Here is a 20591-nt window from a genome sequence, read left to right on the forward strand (position 1 = left end):
TTGAGCAATAATCTTTTATGTGGCACCTTGTCGAATGCCTTCTGGAAGTCCAAATACACTCCGTCCACTGGTTCCCCTTTATCCACCCTTTACGTTATATCCTCAAAGAACTCAAGCAAATTTGTCAGACATGACTTCCTCTTTGTAAAGCCATGCTGACTTTATCCTATTAAATTATGTTTATCCAAATGTTCTGCTACTGTCTCCTTAATAATAGACTCCAAAATTTTACCCACCACAGATGTTAAGCTAACTGGTCTATAATTTCCAGCCTTCTGACTACTACCCTTTTTAAATAAGGGTGTTACATTGGCAGTTTTCCAATCTGCCGGGACCTTTGCCGAGTCCAGAGAATTTTGGAAAATTATTACCAACGCATCCACAATCCCTACTGCCACTTCCCTCAAGACCCTAGGATGTAAGCCATCAGGTCCAGGGGATTTATCCGCCTTGAGTCCCATTAATTTACTGAGTACCAATTCCTTAGTGATTTTAATCGTATTGAGCTCCTCCCCCCCTAGAGCCCCCTGTTTGTCCAGTGTTGAGATGTTCTTAGTGTCCTCTACCATAAAGACTGAAACAAAATATTTGTTCAGCATTTTTGCCATCTCCATGTTTCCCAACATTAATTTCCCGGTCTCATCCTCTAAAGGACCTACGTTTGCCTTAGCCACCCTTTTTCTTTTTATATAACTGTAGAAACTTTTGCGATCTGTTTTTATATTTTTTGCAAATTTATTTTCATAATCTATCTTCCCTTTCATAATCAATCCTTTTGTTACTTTTTGCTGTCTTTTGAAGACTTCCAATCTTCTATCCTCCAACTAATTTTGGCTACCTTATATGTCCTTGTATTTAGTCGGATACTATCCTTAATTTCTTTAATTAGCCAAGGATGGCTGTCATTTCTTTTACACCCTTTTTTCCTCAGTGGAATATATTTGTTTTCAAAGTTGTAAAATAACTCCTAAAATGAACACCACTGCTCATGTACCGTCTTACACTTTAATCTATTTTCCCAGTCCACGTTAATCAATTCCGCTCTCATACCATCATAGTCTCCTTTATTCAAGCTCAGTACGCATGTTTGAGAACCAACCTTCTCACCCTCTAATTGGATATGGAATGTAACCATGTTATGGTCATTCATTACAAGGGGATCCTTAACTGGGACATTATTAATTAATCCTGGCTCATTACACAGGACCAGGTCCAAGGTTGCTTGCCCCCTTGTTGGTTCAGTTACATACTGCTCAAGAAATCCATCCCTAATACACTTAATAAACTCTTACTCAAGGCTACCCTGCGCAATTTGATTTGTCCAGTTAACATGATAGTTAAAATCCCCCATAATTATAGCTGTTCCCTCATTACATGCCCCGACTATTTCCTGATTAATACTTCTTCCAGCAGAGTTGCAACTATTAGGAGGCCTATATACTACGCCCACGAGTGTTTTTTGCCCCTTATTATTCCTCGTCTCTACCCAAACTGTTTCATTATCCTGATCCTTTGTCCCAATATCTTTTGTCTGTATTACAGTGGTTCCTTCCTTTATTAACATAGCCACCCCACCTCCCCTTCCTTCCTGTCTGTCCTTCCTGATTGTTAAATACCCTGGCACATTTAATTCCCAGTCGTTGTCACCCTGCAGCCATGTTTCTGTAATGGCCACAAGATCATACCCATACGACGTTATTTGTGCCGTTAACTCGTCCATTTTGTTCCGAATGCTACGTGCATTCAGATAAAGAACTTTCAAATATGTTTTGTGACACTTAGTTCCTGCTTTTTCCTTTTTTAACACTTTACCTTTTACTCCATACCTTCTATCCCTTCCTGATATGCTTTCCTCTGTCTCCCTGCTCAGGTTCCCAACCCTCTGCCACAGCTTTGATGCTGGGTTAATCGCCTTACGCCTTCTAGTTTTTATTTTTTCTGTCGTGGCTAAAGTACACTTTCTTTCCGCTGCTCTATGCTTTTCCCTTTCACTTGTTCTTGAACAACTGTTTGTACTATTTGTATTGTAGATTTCCCTTGTGTCTTCCCCTCTCTTGCTGCTCTCAGCTTTACTCCCTTCTGACTCCCCGCTCAGGTTCCCATCCCCCTGCCACTCTAGTTTAAACCTTCCCCAACAGCACTACCAAACACCCCCGCGAGGACATTTGTCTCGGTCCTGCTCGGGTGTAACCCGTCACGCTTATACAGGTTCCACCTTCCCCAGAACCGGTCCCAATGTCCCAGGAATCTAAATCCCTCCCTCCTACACCATCCATGCAGCCACGCATTCATCCTGTCTATTCTCCTGTTCCTATACTCACTAGCACGTGGCACCGGTAGTAATCCTGAGATCACTACCTTTGAAGTCCTGCTTTTTAATTTATCTCCTAACTCCTTAAATTCACCTTGCAGGACCTCATCCCTTTTTTTACCTATGTCGTTGGTACCAATATGGACCACGACTAATGGCTGTTGACCCTCCCCCTCCAGAATGCCCTGCAGCCGCTCCGTGACATCCTTGACCCTAGCACCAGTAAGGCAACATACCATCCTGGAGTCACGTTTGCGGCAGCAGAAAGGCCTATCTGTTCCCCTTACAATGGAATTCCCTATCACTATAACCCTGCCACTCTTCTTCCTCCCCTCCTGTGCAGCAGAGCCACACGTGGTGCCCCGAACCTGGCTTTTGCTGCTTTCCCCTGATAAGCCATCTCCCCCAACAGCATCCAAAGCAGAATATCTGTTTGAGAGGGAGATGGCCCCAGGGGACTCCTGCTCTACCTGTCTAGACCTTTTACTCTGCCTGGCGGTCACCCGTTTCTTTCTGCCTGCGTATTCTTTACCTGCGGTGTGACCACCTCACTGAACGTGCTATCCACGATAGTCTCAGCTTCGCGGATGCTCCACATTGAGTCCACCCGCAGCTCCAGCTCCGAAAGACGGTTAGCCAGTAGCTGCAGCTGGACACACTTCCTGCACACATGGTCGCCTGGGACACTGGTAGTGTCCATGACTTCCCATATAGTGCAGGAGGAGCATATCACGGGTGCGAGCTGTGCTGCCATGACTTGCCTTAGACTCTTAGACTCTCTTCCCGCTCTCGGCCTCCCCTTTTATACTCTGCTCACCTCTCGGATTCTCCTGCCTCACCTGTGATGTCGCACAGTAGTTGTCTCTTGGTGCAGGTCTGCTGCTGCTTTTATTCCACAATCTCAGTCTTCTACTCTCAGGTCCACTGCCGCTCTGTGGGAAAAGTTCGGAAAAGCAAGGCAAAGCAGCACCTCCTTCCCCCACTTCACCGAACTCCCACACTTACCGAACTCTCAGCACACTGTGTAGTCCGCACTGACAGGCCCCTGTATTTCTACGGTTGAGACTCAGATGAGTCAGGCCTGCCCCACCTTCAAGTACCAGTTGAATCTAGCTAACCAATTAACTTGCTGCAGCAGCTCTCTGCTGAATCCTGACAGAAACTTAAAAATTTAAACTTTAAAATTGACCTTAAATAGTTGAAGCAATATGCACTAGATTTAATGAGATTAACCCTTAAACTCCCACACTTACCGAACTCTCAGCACACTGTGTAGTCCGCACTCGATAGAGTAATAGAGAATTACTGTATCCTCCGGTTGTGGGGATCAGTGATAGAGTAATAGAGAATCACTGTATCCCCTGGTGGTGAGGTTCAATTATAGAGTAATAGAGAATTACTGTATCCTCTGGTTGTGAGGATCAGTGATAGAGTTATCGAGAATTACAGTATCCTCTGGATGTGAGGATCAGTGACAGTGTGATTTTGAATTTCTGAATCCTCTGGTTGTGATGATCAGTGATAGAGTAATAGAGAATTACTGTATCCTCCGGTTGTGAGGGTCAGTGATAGAGCAACAGCGAATTAATGTATCCTATGTTAGTGAGGATCAGTGACAGAGTAATAGAAAATTACTGTATCGTCTGGTTGTGAGGATCAGTGATAGAGTAATAGAGAATTACTGTATCATCTGGTTGTGAGGATCAGTGACAGAGTAATAGAAAATTACTGTACCCTCTGGTTGTGAGGATCAGTGATAGAGTAATAGAGAATTACTGTATCCTTTGGTTGTGAGGATCAGTGATAGAGTAATAACGAATTACTGTATCCTCTGGTTGTTGGAATCAGTGATAGAGTAATAGAGAATTACTGTATCCTCTGGTGGTGAGGATCAGTGATAGAGTAATAGAGAATTACCGTATCATCTGGTTGTGAGGATCAGTGATAGAGTAATAGAGAATCACTGTATCCTCTCGTGGTGAGGATCAGTGATAGAGTAATAGAGAATTACCGTATCATCTGGTTGTGAGGATCAGTGACAAATGGTCATCAATTTCAGTTCATCATGAAAGAGTTTGAATGTAACTTCACGCAGATATTTATTTTGAGCATGGAATGTTTTACCACAGGGAATGGAAATACCAGAAAAGAGACAATTACAATTTTTACCATTGCATCATTTAAGAGAAAATTGAATATAATATTTGAAATTGATGAAAAAAAGAGCATTTGGAAGAAAGTTTGCAATGGCATATTTTGCATTGCCTCAACCATGAACTGGCAGTGACACGATGGGCCAAATGGCCTCCCCCAGTTCTGTAAAATCCTAGATTGAGATTTGTGCTGTTCTGGAATGAACAATACGGTACTGTAACCCAACTGTAAAAACTGTTCCCCTTTATTATCTTAACTGGATATTGGTGTGTCTGCACTGCCCAATATCTAGCAATACGATAGTGTAACCCAGGGCTGTATCAATAGTTCGCCTTCATAATCTCAAATTGCTGTTCCTCTTTCTGCACTGCCCAATATCTAACAATATGAGAGTGTAATCCAGGAAGGTAACAATATTTTCCCCCTTATAATCTGACCGGATACGTGTGTTTCTGCACTGTCCAATATCGAAGAATATGATTGTATATCCCTTCGCTTTATAACCAATTCCCTTTTAAAATATGAACTTGATAATCACGTTTCAGCACTCCCCAATAACTAACAATATGATCGTGAAACCCAGGGATGTAACAATAGTTCCTCTTTTTGTCTGAACTGTGTATTCGTGTTCCTGCATTGTGCAATATCTACCAATACTATTGTCTAATCCAAGGATGCATCAATATTTCCCGTTTTAATCGGAACTAGATATTGGTGTGTCTGCACTGCCCCATATCCAACAATACGATGGTGTAACTCAATAATGTAACAACAGTTCCCCTTGATAATCTGAACTATATATTCAAGTTTCTTCACTGACCAATATTCAGTAATATGACAGTGTAACCCAAGCATGCATCCATAGTTCCCTTTATAATCTGCCCCGGATATTCATGTTTCTGTACTCTCCAATTTCTAACAATACGAAAGAAACGGAGAAATGTAACAATAGTTCCCCCTTATAATTAACTGGATATTCGTGTTTCTGAACTGCTGCATATCTAACAATATGACTGTGTATCCCAAGGATGCAACATTATTTCCTTTTCACAATGTGAACTGTATATTGGTGTTTCCGCTCTGCCCCTTTTCTATCAATATGACATTGTAACCCGGGGATGCATCAATAGATCCCCTTAGAATCTGAACTGGGTAATCTTGTTTCCTTATTGTCCAATATCTAATAATGCGGTTGTCTAACTCAGGGATGCACCAATAGTTCCCGTTTTAAATTGAACTGGATATTGGTGTGTCTGCACGGCCCCATATCTAACAATACGATAAAGTAACCCAGGGACGGAACAATAGTTCCACCTTATCTGAATTGGACATTCCTGCTCCTGCACTGCCCCTTATCTATCAATACGATAGTGCAACCCAGGGACGTAACAGTAGTTCCCCTGATAATATAAACTGGATATTCGTATTTCTGCACTGTCCAATATCTTACAAAGCGATAGGGTAACTCAGAGATGTAATATTTGTGTTTCATATATGTGTCACACGCCTCACCAATCTTTCAAAATTCGGACACAGGAAACACTTCTTAAGATGAAGCTGATCCCAATCAATAAAATGCTTCATAGGAACATAAGAACATAAGAAATTGGAGCAGGAGTAGGCCAATCGGCCCCTCGAGCCTGCTCCGCCATTCAATAAGATCATGGCTGATCTGATCCCAACCACAAATCTAAAGAACACAAGAAGTCGGAGCAGGACCCGGCCACATAGCCCCTGGGCCCTCTCCGCCACCCACAGGGCATTGACCGATCCGAACTCAGCTTCATGTCCAATTTCCTGCCCGCTCCCCATAACCCCTAATTCCCTTTACTTCTAGGAAACTGTCTATTTCTGTTTTAAATTTATCTAATGATGTAGCTTCCACAGCTTCCTGGGGCAGCAAATTCCACAGACCTACCACCCTCTGAGTGAAGAAGTTTCTCCTCATCTCAGTTTTGAAAGAGCAGCCCCTTATTCTAAGATTATGCCCCCTAGTTCTAGTTTCACCCATCTTTGGGAACATCCTTACTGCATCCACCCGATCAAGACCCTTCACAATCTTATATGTTTCAATAAGATCGCCTCTCATTCTTCTGAACTCCAATGAGTAGAGTCCCAATCTACTCACCCTCTCCTCATATGTCCGCCCCCTCATCCCCGGGATTAACCGAGTGAACCTTCTTTGTACTGCCTCGAGAGCAAGTATGTCTTTTCTTAAGTATGGAGACCAAAACTGTATGCAGTATTCCAGGTGCGGTCTCACCAATACCTTATATAACTGCAGCAATACCTCCTTGTTTTTATATTCTATCCCCCTAGCAATAAAAGCCAACATTCCGTTGGCTTTCTTGATCACCTGCTGCACCTGCATACCAACTTTTTGATTTTCTTGCACTAGGACCCCCAGATCCCTTTGTACTGCAGTACTTTCCAGTCTCTCGCCATTAAGAAAATAACTTGCTCTCTGATTTTTCCTGCCAAAGTGCATAACCTCACATTTTCCAATATTATATTGCATCTGCCAAATCTCCGCCCACTCACCCAGCCTGTCTATATCCCCTTGCAGGTTTTTTATGTCCTCCTCACTCTCTACTTTCCCTCCCATCTTTGTATCATCTGCAAATTTTGATATGTTGCACTCGGTCCCCTCCTCCAAATCGTTAATATAGATTGTAAAGAGTTGGGGACCCAGCACCGTCCCCTGTGGAACACCACTGGTTACTGGTTGCCAGTCCGAAAATGAACCATTTATCCCAACTCTCTGCTTCCTGTTTGATAACCAATCCTCCACCCATGCCAAGTAAGTTTTTCCCTCGTGTTGGTTCGTTCACCACCTGCCGCAGGCCCAGTCCAGCAGCTATGTCCTTCAGGACTCGGCCAGCTCGGTCAGTAGTGGTGCTACCGAGCCACTCTTGGTGATGGACATTGAAGTCCCCCACCCAGAGTACATTTTGTGCCCTTGATACCCTCAGTGCTTCCTCCAAGTGGTGTTCAACATGGAGGAGGACTGATTCATCAGCTGAGGGAGGACGGTAGGTGGTAATCAGCAGGAGGTTTCCTTGCCCATGTTTGACCTGATGCCATGGGATTTCATGGGGTCCAGAGTCAACGTTGAGGACTCCCAGGGCCACTCCATGCTGACTGTATATCACTGTACCGCCACCTCTGGTGGGTCTGTCCTGCCGGTGGGACAGGACATACCCAGGGACGGTGATGGAAGAGTCTGGGACGTTGGCTGAAAGATATGATTCTGTGAGTATGGCTATGTCAGGCTGTTGCTTGACTAGTCTGTGGGACAGCTCTCCCAATTTTGGCACAAGTCCCCAGATGTTAATAAGGAGGACCTTGCAGGGTCGACTGGGCTTGGTGTTTTGCCGTTGTCGTGTCCGGTGCCTAGTGGTCCGATGCCGTGTGGTCCATGTTAAATATAATGATGAACTTTTTCAGTCTCACAGCACTGAAAAACCAGTGAAACAGCGGATCGGCAGCGAGCTCGATCAGCGTTTATATTAACATAGCGGTTATTTTACTGGATTAGTAATCCAAAACTCCGGACTAAAAATCCACAAACTTGAGTTTAAATCCAACCACGGCAGTTTGAGAATTTGAATTCAGTTCAAAAATGTGAAAAAAAAGCTGTTATCAGTAAAAGGGGCGATATTAACTTTGTGCCATAGCATTAAACCCGTGATAGCGAGTTTGTCGCCCGTTGAACATCCCTCCTGCATTGTACTTTTATCTGTCCACTCGTTATCACACCTTTTAAACTACCGCACAAAGTTAATATCCGCCCCAGTGTGAACATGAAACTAACCGATTGTCACAAAAACCCAACCGGTTTATCAATGTCCTAAAGGGAAGGAAACCTGCCCTTTAACCAATCTGGTATGTGTGTGACTCCGGTCCCACACCAATGTGGTTGATTCTTTACTGCCCTCTATTGTGGCCTTTTAATCCACTCCGCTGTATCAAAACAAGAAAAAAAACTGTACGGACCACACGCCGGCGACCTCGGCATTGAATTAGGACTCAAAAAGGCATACCCAGCCTCGTGAACCTTGCAAGGTCCTCCTCGCTATCTACAGGGGACTGGTGTCAAAGTTGCGAGAGCTGACTCACAAACCAGTCAAGCAATGGTCTGGCATACACAGAGAATCAGACCTGTCCTCATGCCGAGAACGCCCTCCATCGTGTCGTGTGGCATTACCACCCTGCTCAGTGGGATAGATTATTAACAAACCAGCAGCCCAAAACCGGGCATCCATGAGGCGCTGTGGGCCCTAATCAGCAGCATAATGGAATGCCACAACAAGCTTGTCACCGTAGGGCCCAACTTATCCCTCACTTCTCCATCACCATCAAGCTAGGTGACAAAACCTGATTCAATGAGGAATGTAGAAAACCATGCCTGGAGCAGCACCGGCCGTATTTGAAAATCTTGTGCCAACTTGGTGAAGCTACAACAAAGGATTAGCATGCATTATAAACAGTGAGAGCACCATGCATTATAAACAATGAGCGCACCATGCTATGCAGAGATCTGAGCAATCCGCAAACCAACCCATCCGATCAAAGCTCTGATATCCTGCCACATCCACTCGCGAATGGTGTTCGGAAATTAAGCAACTAATGGGAGATGGAGACTCGATGAACATTCCCATCCTCAATGAGACACAGCCCACCACATGTGAACAAAAGAACATAAGAAATAGCAGCAGGAGTACGAAATGTGGCCCCTCGAGCCTCCTTCATCATTCAATAAGCTCATGGCTGATCTTCGACCTTAACTCCACTTTCCCACCCGACGCACATATCTCTTGATTCCCTGAGTGTAAAAGCAAAGGTTGATGTGCTTGCAACCATCTTCAGCCAGAAATGCCTCGTGGATGATCTTTTCCGGCCTCCTCCCGCTATCCCCCACCATCACTGGTAACAGTCTTCAGCCAAGTCCATTCACTCCACGTGATAACAAGAAATGGCTGAGTGCACTAGACATGACAAAAGCTACGGGTCACGACAACTTCCCAACAGTGCTGCTGAAAACCTGTGCTCCAGAGCAAGCCTTGCCCCGACCTAAGCTGTTCCAGTACAGGTAAAACAATGACATCTACCCGACTCAGTGGAAAATTGCACAAGTAGGTCACGTGCACAAAAATCAGGACAAATCCAATCTGGTCAGTTACTGCCCCATCAGTCTCCTCTCGAGATCAGCAAAGTGATGGAAGGTGTCATCGACCAATCGGCTCCAGACCTCATTCAGCGATGTCCTGGGGCTGAGATGATTGGCCTCCAACAACCACTACTATCTTCCTTTGTGCTAGGTATGACGCCAGGCACTGGAGAGTTTTCCCTCTGATTCCCATTGACTTCAATTTTACGAGAGCTCCTTGGTGCCACATTCGGTCAAATGCTGTCTTGATGTCAAGGGCAGTCACTCTTACCTCTCCTCTGGAATTCAGCCCTTTTGTCCATGCTTGGACCAAGGCTGTAATGAGGTCTGAAGCCGAGTGGTTCTGACAGAACCCAAACTGAGCATCGGTGAGCAGATTATTGGTGAGTAAGTGACGCTTGCCAGCACTGTGGACGACACCTTCCATTACTTTGCTGATGATTAACAATGGACTGATGGGGCAGTAATTGGCCGGATTGGATTTGTCTTGTTTTTTGTGGACAGGACATATGTGGGCAATTTTCGACATTGTCGGATACATGCCAGTGTTGTAGCTGTACTGGAATTGCTTTGGCAGAGGCGCACATTACTTCAGTACTATAGCCGGGATGTTGTCGGGGCCCATAGCCTTTGCTGCATTCAGTGCAGTCAGCCGTTTTTTGATATCAAGTGGAGTGAATCGAAATTGCTGAAGACTGGCTTCTGTGATGGTGGGGAAATCGGGAGGAGGCCGAGATTGATCATCCAATCAGGACTTCTGGCTGAAGATGGTTCCAAACGCTTCAGCCTTATCTTTTCCACTGACGTGCTGGATTCTGCCGTCATTGAGGATGGGGATATTCACGGAGTATCCTCCTCCTGTTAGTTGTTTAATTGTCCACCACCACTCACGACTGGATTTGGCAAGACCGCAGAGCTTTCATCTGATCCGTTGTTTTTGGAATTGCTTAGCTATGTTTATAGGATGTTGCTTCCGCTGTTTAGCATGCATGTAGTCTTGTGTTGTAGCTTCACCAAGTCGGGACCTCAGTTTTAGGGACGCCCTGTTGCTGCTCCCAGCATGCTCTTCTACACTTCTCGTTGAACGAGGTTTGATCTCCTGGCTTGTTGGTAATAGTAGATTGAGGAATATGCCAGGCCATGGGTTACACATTGTGCTGGATTACAACGCTGATGCTGCTGATGGCCCACTACGCCTCATCAATACCCAGTTTTGAGCTGCTAGATCCGTTCTGAATCGATCTCATTTAGCACGATGGTCGTGCCACACAACACGATGGATGGTGTCGTCAGAGTGAAGACGGGACTTCGTCTCAACAAGGACTGTGCGGTGGTCACTCCTACCAATACTGTCATGGATAGATGCATCTGCGACAGGTAGATTGGTGAGGACGAGGTCACGTAGGTTTTTCCCTCGTGTTGGTTCGCGCACCATCTGCCGCAGGTCCATTCTGGCAGTTATGTCCTTCAGGATTCGACCAGCTCGGTCAGTAGTGGTGCTACCGTGGAATGGTTATTTCACCTAATTTACCGCTTTTATTTTGTTTGGTTATTTCTGATTTTAAAGGAGGGTTTTGGAAGCCGCACCTCGTTTTACCTATAACGGGAGGTCAGTGTTACTGCTTGTAAACACACAGGTCCAGTGACCTGATTACAATAAGAAAGCTTCATGTCAGATACGTGTTTAATGCCACCCCTTCCCGTTAGCATTATCATGCATTTTTTATGGTACATATTATCTGTCGTATCTCTGCCCATCAAAATAAATGACGCAAGACTTCATTCTTCTCAAGACATGCCTCCAGAGCTTTATAGAATAGAACAAAAACAATTATAAAGCTTGAAACCCTTCGCCATGTTTTATTATTATGTAAATAATTTCCCATTTAGTGTAAAGAGGAATTTTACCCCATTCTTCAGCTCTTCCCTGAATTTCCTCTGTGTCAGTCCATAGATACACGTGTTTGTGGAGCAGCTGAGAAGTTGCAGCATAAAGGCAAACTGCTGGGCGATGTACACGGGATCATTCAAATATTTGTTTCTGCAATTATAGTTTTTCAATTGCCAACTGAAGGAATGCACAAGATACGTCATCCACAACAGTATGAAATTGGCTGAAAGAGCGAACAGCAAAATCATGGATTTTCTCCGGTTCTCCATTTCTGGATCATTGTGATCCTCGCTGTTGCTCCGGAGTCGCCTGCGGACTCTATTTGCCGCTATAATATGTCTGACGGTTAGAGCATTGAACACTAAGATCAATAAGATCGGTAATAAAGGGGTTAAAATACTATCGATGCACTCGTATGCCCTCCAGAAGCTTGAAGTCCAGTAGTCCGCTTTTCCAATACAGTACCATGGGATATTGTTAAGTACAAAGACAGGCCTGTATACAAAGAAAACGGGAATGCTTCTCGAAAAACTCACCACACACACGGCTGATATAATCACAGTCGCAGTTCTCGGACTGCAACATTTTGGTTTGAGTTTCTGACAACAAATTGCTATAAATCGATCAAAGGTGAATGCGACTGTGAACCAAACCGAACAGTCAAGGGAGACAATATACAGCACAAGTCTGAGTGAGCACACCGGAGTTAGGAACAAGAAATTAATTGGCAAATACATATTATTAATCCGATGCATTATCACATCGGTGATAATCACTGCGAGATCCGCCACTGCCATGGCCACCAGGTAATGAGTGATGCATTTGGAGAGACCGCACTTTCCTCGGGACAGGATCACAATCGCCACCAAATTAACTGTTAAATAAAGAAAAAAATGAGCATTAAAGTCTCCCTGATAGTCTGTGCAGCAGAACATTATGAGGAGATTACAACTTTGTGCTCCCTGCCCCATTGATACCTGCTTTTTATTCACAAGTATTCTGGGCAATTTCTCCTAATATTAAAGTAATAATTGAAATATAAAAATTAGAAAGCAGAAGCTCAGAAATAATGCATCATCTTTTACTGATTAAGGATTACGAAATTCACTGTCATCCACTGAATACCGATATACATTAAACTCAGATGAATAGCATAGAAATTATTGAAAATTACAATAGGCAACGAATGGGGAGATTGTAAATATGCGCAAGCAATTAAAAATTAGAAAATTATAATAATTGATGCATTACAGGAAATGATTAAATAAATCATAGTATCATAAAATCACAATGTCGTTTCAGCACAGAAGGACGCCATTCAGTCCATCGAGCCCGTGCCAGCTCTTTGTAAGAGCAATCCAGTCAGTCCCATTCCCCCGCTCTTTCCCCGTGGGCCTCCATTTCTTTTCCTTCAAGTATTTACCCAATTCCTTTTTGAAAGCCATTATTGAATCTGCTTCCACCACCCTTTCAGGCAGCCATGCCAGGTCATAACTACTCGCTGCGTATTAAAGTTTTTCAATACGTCACCTGTGGTTCTTTTGCCAGTCACCTTAAATCTGTGTCCTCTGGTTCTCAACCCTTCAGCCAATAGAAACAATTTCGCTTTATTTACTTTATCTAAACCCTTCATGATTTTGAACACTTCTATCAAATTTCCTCTCAACCTTCTCTGCTCTAAGGAGAACAACCCCAGCTTCTCCAGACTTTCCAGGTAACTGAAGTCCCGCATCCCTGGAACGGCCCCAGTAATTTTTTTCTGTATCCTCTCTAAGACCTTCACATCCTTACTAAAGTGCGATGCCAGAATTGGACACAATACTCCAGTTGTGGCCAAACCAGTGTTTTATAAAGGTTCAACATAACTTCTTTGCTTTTGTCCTCCAAGCCGCTATTAATAAAGCTAGGTGGGAAAGTAATCAGTGAGGAGGACGCAAAGTGTCTGCAAAGTGCTATCGACAGGTTAAGTGAATGGGCAAAAAGTTGGCAGATGGAGTATAATGTAGGGAAAAGTGAGATTATTCAATTTGGTAGGAAAAATAGAAAAACTGAATATTTGTTAAGTGGTGAGAAATTATTAAAAGTTGGTGTTCAAAGGGATTGAGGTGTCCTTGTACACGAAACATAGAAAGTTACCTTGCAGGTACAGCAATCAATTAGGAGGAAAATTGTATGTTGGCCTTGATTGCAAGGGGTTTGGAGTGCAAGAGTAAAGAAGTCTTGCTGCGATTCTACAGGGCTTTGGTGAGACCACAACAGGAGTACTGTGTGCAGTTTGGTCGCCTTACCTAAGGAAGGATATACTTGCCTTAGAGGCGGTGCAATGAAGGTTCACTAGATTGATTCCTGGGATGAGAGTGTTGACCCATGAGGGAAGATTGAATAATTGGGCCTCTGCTCCCTGGAGTTTAGAAGAATGAGAGGTCATCTCATTGAAACATTTAAGAATCTAAGAGGGCTTAACAGGCTATATGCTGAGAGTCTCCAGAACTAGCTGCGCCTCTAGTCAAGCTGTTCCAGTACAGCTTCAACACTGGCATCTATCGACAATGTGGAAAATTACCCAGGTATGTCCTGTTCAGAAAAATCAGGACAAATCCAATCCGGCCAATTACTGTCCCATCATTCTACTCTTAAGGGGTGCATGAAAAGAGAGACCTGGGCGTGTACATACCCAAATCTTTGAAAGAGGCAGGACAAGTTGGGAAGGCTATTAGCAAAGCATATGGAATCCTGGGCATTATGAATAAAGACACAGAGTACAAAAGCAAGGAGGTTTTGCCAAACCTTTATAAAACACTGGTTAGGCCTCAGCTAGAGTATTGTGTCCAATTCTGGGCACCACACTTTAGGAAGAATGTCAAGGCATTAGAGAGGGTGCAGAAGAGATTTAATAAAATGGTGCCAGGGATGAGGGACTTCAGTCATGTGGAGAGACTGGAGAAGCAGGGATTGTTCTCCTTAGAATAGAGATGGTTAAGAGGAGATTTGATAGAGATGTTGAAAATCATGAACGGTTTAGATAGAGTAAATAAAGAGAAACTGAGTCCAGTGGCAGAAGGGTGGGTAACGAGAGGACACAAATTTAAGGTGATCGACAAAAGAGCCAGAGGCGACTTGAGGGAACATTGTTTACACAGCGAGTTGTAATGATCTAGAATTCAATGCCTGAAAGGGTGATGGAAGCAGATTCAATAGTAACTTTCAAAGGGGAATTAGATAAATACCTGACGGGAAAGACATAGAGTGCTATGGGGAAAGAGCAGGGCAATGGGAATAATTGGATCGCTCTTTCAAAGAGCCGACACAGGAACGGTGGGCCAATTGGCCTCGGCCTGTGCTGTATCGACAATGATTCTATGACACTACGAAACAAAATAACAAACGTTATTTATGGATTGTGAAGTTACAAGAAAGGAGAAAATGAACAAAACATAATTTTGAATTAGGGCATCACATTAAGCGGAAAAATAAAATAACCTGAATCAATGAAAATATGTGAAATTATAACAAGGGGTTAAAGTGATCAATAAATATTTACAACGTATCAGATGATTCAGAAATGGAACAATGAAAAATAAAATGAATCTTGAATTGCAAGATTTCAGTCAAAAGAATAAATCAATAAATAACAAAATGCATCAATGAGTTGAGAGTTACAGAGAGGGAAAATTAAACAGGAGAAATCAGTGATGAATTAAGAACTTCCCATAAGGTAATTATAAAGCAACAGTAAGCAGTATTGAAATGGGAGGATACAGTATAGTGGAAGATCAAAACAAGAAAATCATTGAAAAACTCAGAGTAAAGTAATTGAAAAAGCTAACAGTGCCTATCAACAATGAACTGGAAGACGCAGTGGAGGGAATATTCAAATAATACAACTCAATGACGAATTGAGGGATCACAGTGCGGAGACGAGTAAACTCATCAATATCAGTGAAGAGCTGGGAAACTCTACAAAGAGTTTATTACACGGCATCAGCTAACAGATGTTTACTTAACATGAACTAAAGAACGAGACATGAACTAAACACAAGAAACCCTTTCAATCCGGCTACACACTTACAGTAAATGTAGGTTACATAAAGAAAAATACTGCTGTGGGTTTGTTAGCTTCATTCGAGACAATTTTAAATTGTCCCCCTCTTTCTCTACCTCCACCTCGCTTCCTTTCGCTCTTTTTCTCTTTGCACCTCTCTTTTACTCTCTCTCTCTCTTCGTTTGCCTCTGCCTCCCTCTCCTTCTTTCTCTCCCTCTCTTCCTCTGCTTGTGTCTCTCACCCTTTCAATCGCTCTCTCCCTATCTCCGTGTCTCTCAACAAATAATATCTAATTTCTCGTATCCTGTTGATAGCTGAGACTTTAAACATAAAGGGTTACAACATCAATGTGTTTCTCCCGATTTTCCGCCATAAATTCAGCGAAATATCGGCGTCAACCCCGAAGAAACTGCATAAATGGAATTCTGGACCAATGTTATGTGACATTCCTACACTGAAGAGAAGCAACAATGCAACTTACAAGGGATGCTGGACCGTGCACACGCGCACATCAAAAATATCACAGGGATACATGCAAATATATCAGATCCGGAGAATCAAGGTGGAAATTCAGGCGCAAGTGCTCATCATGTGCAACCTCCAGTGACAAAATCTGAGGGATTTTTTCCAGTTAAATGCATAAGATCGTTCCTTCTAATTTAACACACATCATCATAGATTTTGATTTTTTCCAGTAGTGCCACACGGGTGATAGCGAAGCGACAACATTGATTTCAATGGAAATAAAAACAGGGAGAAATGTAAAACCGGATGCCGATTCGCTCGAACCCGTTTTACATTGTCACACAGTCAACATTAGCCCCCTTGGGCGGAAGACACCTGCTGGACAGACTTCTTCATTACAGGGCAAGTAACGTCTGAAACCAATGAGTATCATAGCTTCATAAAATCATAGAAAGTTACAGCACAGAAGGAGGCCATGCGGCCCATCGTGTCCGTGCAGGTCGAAAAAGAGCTATCGAGGTTAATCCGACTTTCCAGAACTTGGTCCGTAGTCCTGTGGGTTACAGCAATTCAAGTGCACATGCAAGTACTTTTTAAATGAGTTGAGGGTTACAGCCTCTCTCACCGTTTCAGGCAGTGAGTTCCAGACCCCCACTACGCTTTGGGTGAAAAACATTCTCCTCAGCTCCCGTCTAGTCCTTATACCAATTACTTTAAATGTATGCACCCTGATCAATGACCCATCTGCAAAGAGAAATAAGCTCACCCTATCCACTCTATCTAGTCCCATCATAATTTTATAAACCGCAAGACAAGTGTCAGGCAATGACCATCTCCAACAAGAGAGAGTCCAACCATCTCCCCTTGACAATCAACGGCATTACCATTGCCGAATCCCCCACTATCAACATCCTGAGCGTCACCATTGACCAGAATCTTAACTGGACCAGCCATATAAATGCTGTGGCTACAAGAGCAGGTCAGAGGCTGGGTATTCTGCGGCGAGTGACTCACCTCCTGACTCCCCAAAGCATTTCCACCATCTACAAGGCACAAGTCAGGAGTGTGATGGAATACTCTCCACTTGCCTGGATGAGTGCAGCTCCAACAACACTCAAGAAGCTCGACACCATCCAGGGCAAAGCAGCCCGATTGATTGGCACCCCATCCACCACCCTAAACATTCACTCCCTTCACCACCAGCGCACAGTGGCTGCAGTGTGTACCATCCACAGGATGTACTGCAGCAACTCGTCAAGGTCTCTTCGCCAGCACCTCCCAAATTTGCGACCTCTACCACCTAGAAGGACAAGGGCAGCAGGCACATGGGAATAACACCAACTGCATGTTCCCCTCCAAGTCACACACCATCCCGACTTGGAAATATATCGCCGTTCCTTCATCGTCGCTGAGTCAAAATTCTGGAACTCCCTTCCGAACAGCACTGGGGGAGAACATTCACCACACGGACTGCAGCGGTTCAAGAAGGCGGCTCACCACCACCTTCTCGAGGGCAATTCGGGATGGACAATAAATGCTGGCCTCGCCAGCGACGCCCACATCCCATGAACGCATAAAAAATATCTCCCCTCAGCCTCATTTGTTCCAAAGAAAACAACCCCAGCCCATCCAATCTTTTCGCATAGCTAAAATTCTACAGCGCTGGCAATATCATCGCAATTCTCCTCTGTGCTGCTCCAATGCAATCACATGTTTCCTCTAATGTGGTGAAAAGAACTGTACGCAGTATCAAGCTGTGGCCAATTAATGCTTTATACAATTCGAACATAACCTCCCTGCTCTCATATTCTATGCCTCGGCTAATAAAGAAACGCATCCCATATGCCTTTTCAATCGCCTTCTCGACCTGTCCTGCAACCTTCAGCGATACGTGGACGTGCACTCCAACGTCCCTTGGCTCCTCTACACCTCACAGTATCCTTCTATTTATTGGGTATCCCCTTGTCTTGTTTACCCTCCCCAAATGCATTACCTCACACTTCTCTGGATTGAACTCCATTTGCCACTTTTCTTCCCACCTGACCAGTCCATTGATACCTTCCTGCAGTCGACAGCTTTCCTCCTCTCTATCAACCACAAAATAGTTGTAAGTAGTGGATAATAAAGGCGATCATATAAAACGCCCCCTATGATTTGAGAAGTATATGCTTGCAATTAGAACAGTGTTGAAGTAGGTCAAGAATGAACTATTATGACGCAGTCATACTGAACATTAAAACACAGTAAAACTGAACATGATATTAAACTGCTTCACTTTCAATCCAATACATAACAGGAGCTGAGTAATAACCTTCCATATCGCACTTCAGTAGAGATTCATCGATTAATGCCAGATTTCACTTGTCAAGAATTTTTTCTCCGCAATGTATTTGAGTAAACCTTAAACAAGAAGAGTAATTGTTTCCCATATTAAACTGTTATAAAATTGAGCTGCATCATGAAATTGCCAGAATCCAATCAACAAGTATTGCTGATCTGAGGCTAGTGTCTGCTTGACATGGGAGATTAGAAAGCCCACCGACAGAACATCACTGCGCCAATTCCACTCGTGATGAAGATTCAACAAACCTCATCCTGTCAACAGAGAACTCGCATTAAAAAGACAAGACATTATTACAAATGTAACTGATACCAATAAGTAGGACAATGGCATAAGAAAAACACACGAAGAAATACGAAGCAGGCAGCAGGAGGAAAAGTTACACACTGATTTTTACATTTAATAACTCGTTTTAAAAACTTACCAGGGACTCCAACGGCAGCAAGAACAGGGTAGTAAATTAGTTCCAGCTGAAAAATTACTGGATATCCCATTTTCTGTGAGAAGCAACGATGACTGAGGTGCTGAAATCAAGAATCTGAATGAGCGAAAGTGCTGAATAGTTCAACAGTGCCTTAGATATAGCAGATGGAACCCTCCCGGGAATCAATTAGTTGGGATACATGCTCAGGGATATTAGTTACAGATAGTTGAACACACAGATTGAATCAAACACTTTCACTTCAAATGGTTGTTATGTACCGAATCGATATTGTTAGTTTAGCGTAGTGGTTAATTTACTGGACTATAAATTAGCAATTCACAATGCTTGGACTAATGATCCAGGGAACATGAGTTCAAATCCCACTATGGCAGTGTGTGAATTTGAGTTCAGTTAAGAAACTAAATAAATCTGGAATAAAAAGTTGCTTTCTGTAAAAGTGACCATGAAGATGTCTGATTGTTGTAAAGGCCCAATTATTTCATTAATGCCCTTTATGGAAGTAAATCTATCACCTAGATGTGCCGTCTATACACCTATTTGGTTGATTCTGAACAGCCCTTTGAATTGGCCCAGCCACACGATTATATAAAACGGCAACAGAAAAGGATCAGAAGTTTAAACCCGGAGGAACCACTCGGCTGTGACCTCGGCATCAAATTCAGACACAACGAAGACAATCCCAGACCAGCCGACACTGTAAAGTCCATCTCACTGACATCTGGCTACAGCTGCCAAAGTTAGGAGTGGTGTCCAACAGACAAGTCAAGCAAAGCCTGACATAGTGATATAGAATCATACCTATTAGCTAAAATCACCATCTCTGGGTATGTTCCACCGGTATGATAGACCCATCAGAGGTGACGGTGAAGTGGTATACAGTCAGGTGGGAGTGGCCCTGTGAGTCCTTAACATTGACTCTGGGCCCAATGAAATTTCATGGCTTCAGGTCAAAGATGGGCAAAAAAAGCTTCTGTTTATTGCCACCAACCGCCCTCCCACAGCCGATGAATCAGTACTCCTAACAGTTGAACATCACGTGGAGGAAGTACTCAGGGTAGCAATAGCACAAAATCTACTCTGGGTGCGGGATCTCAAAGCCCATCACCAAACTGGCTCGGTGGCACCACCACTTGCCGAGCTGGCCGAGTCCTGAAGGAAATAACTGCCAGACTGGGCTTGCGGAAGGTGGTGAAAGAAGCAACGCGACCAATGATCTATTTGACCTCGTTCTCACCATTCTACCTGCTGCAGTTGCATCTCTCTGTGACACTATTCGTAAGAGTGACCATCACAGAGCCCTGATGGAGGACAAACCTCGTCTTCAAACTGAAGACGCCATCCATTGTGTCCTGTGGCACTACCACCATTCGAATTGAGATAAGAACATAAGGAATTGGAGGAGGAGTAGACCATGTACGGTCCCTCGAGGCTGCTCCGCCATTCAATCAGATCATGGCTGATCTTCGCACTCCAATCCACTTTCTCGCCCGATCACCATATCCCTTGATTCCCTGAGAGCCAAAAAATGATCTATCTCAGTCTTGAATGTACTCAACGACTGAACATCCACAGACCTCTGGGTAGAGAATTCCAAATATTTACAACCCTCTGAGTGAAGAAATTTCTCCTCATCTTAGTCCTAAATGTCCGACCCTTTAGAGACTACGCTCCCTAGTTCTAGACTCTCCAGCCAGGGGAAAGAGCCTCTCAGCAACTACACTGTCAAGACCTCTTAGAATCTTATATATTTCAATGAGATCACCTCTCATTCC

At 43.7% G+C, this 20591-nt stretch overlaps 1 protein-coding gene and 1 pseudogene across 1 annotated transcript; one reads left to right on the plus strand and one right to left on the minus strand.

Moving 5' to 3' along the window:
• The window catches only part of LOC137312510 (zinc finger protein 160-like), a 437990-nt pseudogene that overhangs the window by 156812 nt on the left and 260587 nt on the right, over positions 1-20591 (plus strand).
• Positions 11502-18868, minus strand: LOC137312463 (probable G-protein coupled receptor 139). Its single transcript, XM_067979014.1, has 2 exons — positions 18799-18868; positions 11502-12400 (listed from the first exon to the last, which is right to left on the minus strand). Exons 1-2 carry the CDS (start codon positions 18866-18868, stop codon positions 11502-11504), a joined length of 969 nt encoding a protein of 322 aa, XP_067835115.1.

Source organism: Heptranchias perlo, unplaced genomic scaffold, assembly GCF_035084215.1.
Source record: "Heptranchias perlo isolate sHepPer1 unplaced genomic scaffold, sHepPer1.hap1 HAP1_SCAFFOLD_43, whole genome shotgun sequence".
Classification (NCBI taxonomy): Eukaryota; Metazoa; Chordata; class Chondrichthyes; order Hexanchiformes; family Hexanchidae; genus Heptranchias; species Heptranchias perlo.

Bases quoted from the DNA above. Each gene is read 5' to 3' on its own strand.
- LOC137312463 (XM_067979014.1), bottom strand. From the start codon at position 18,868: ATGGGATATCCAGTAATTTTTCAGCTGGAACTAATTTACTACCCTGTT. The intron at 12,401-18,798 runs GTAAGTTTTTAA...TTTATTTAACAG, and splicing joins TGCTGCCGTTGGAGTCCCTG to TTAATTTGGTGGCGATTGTG.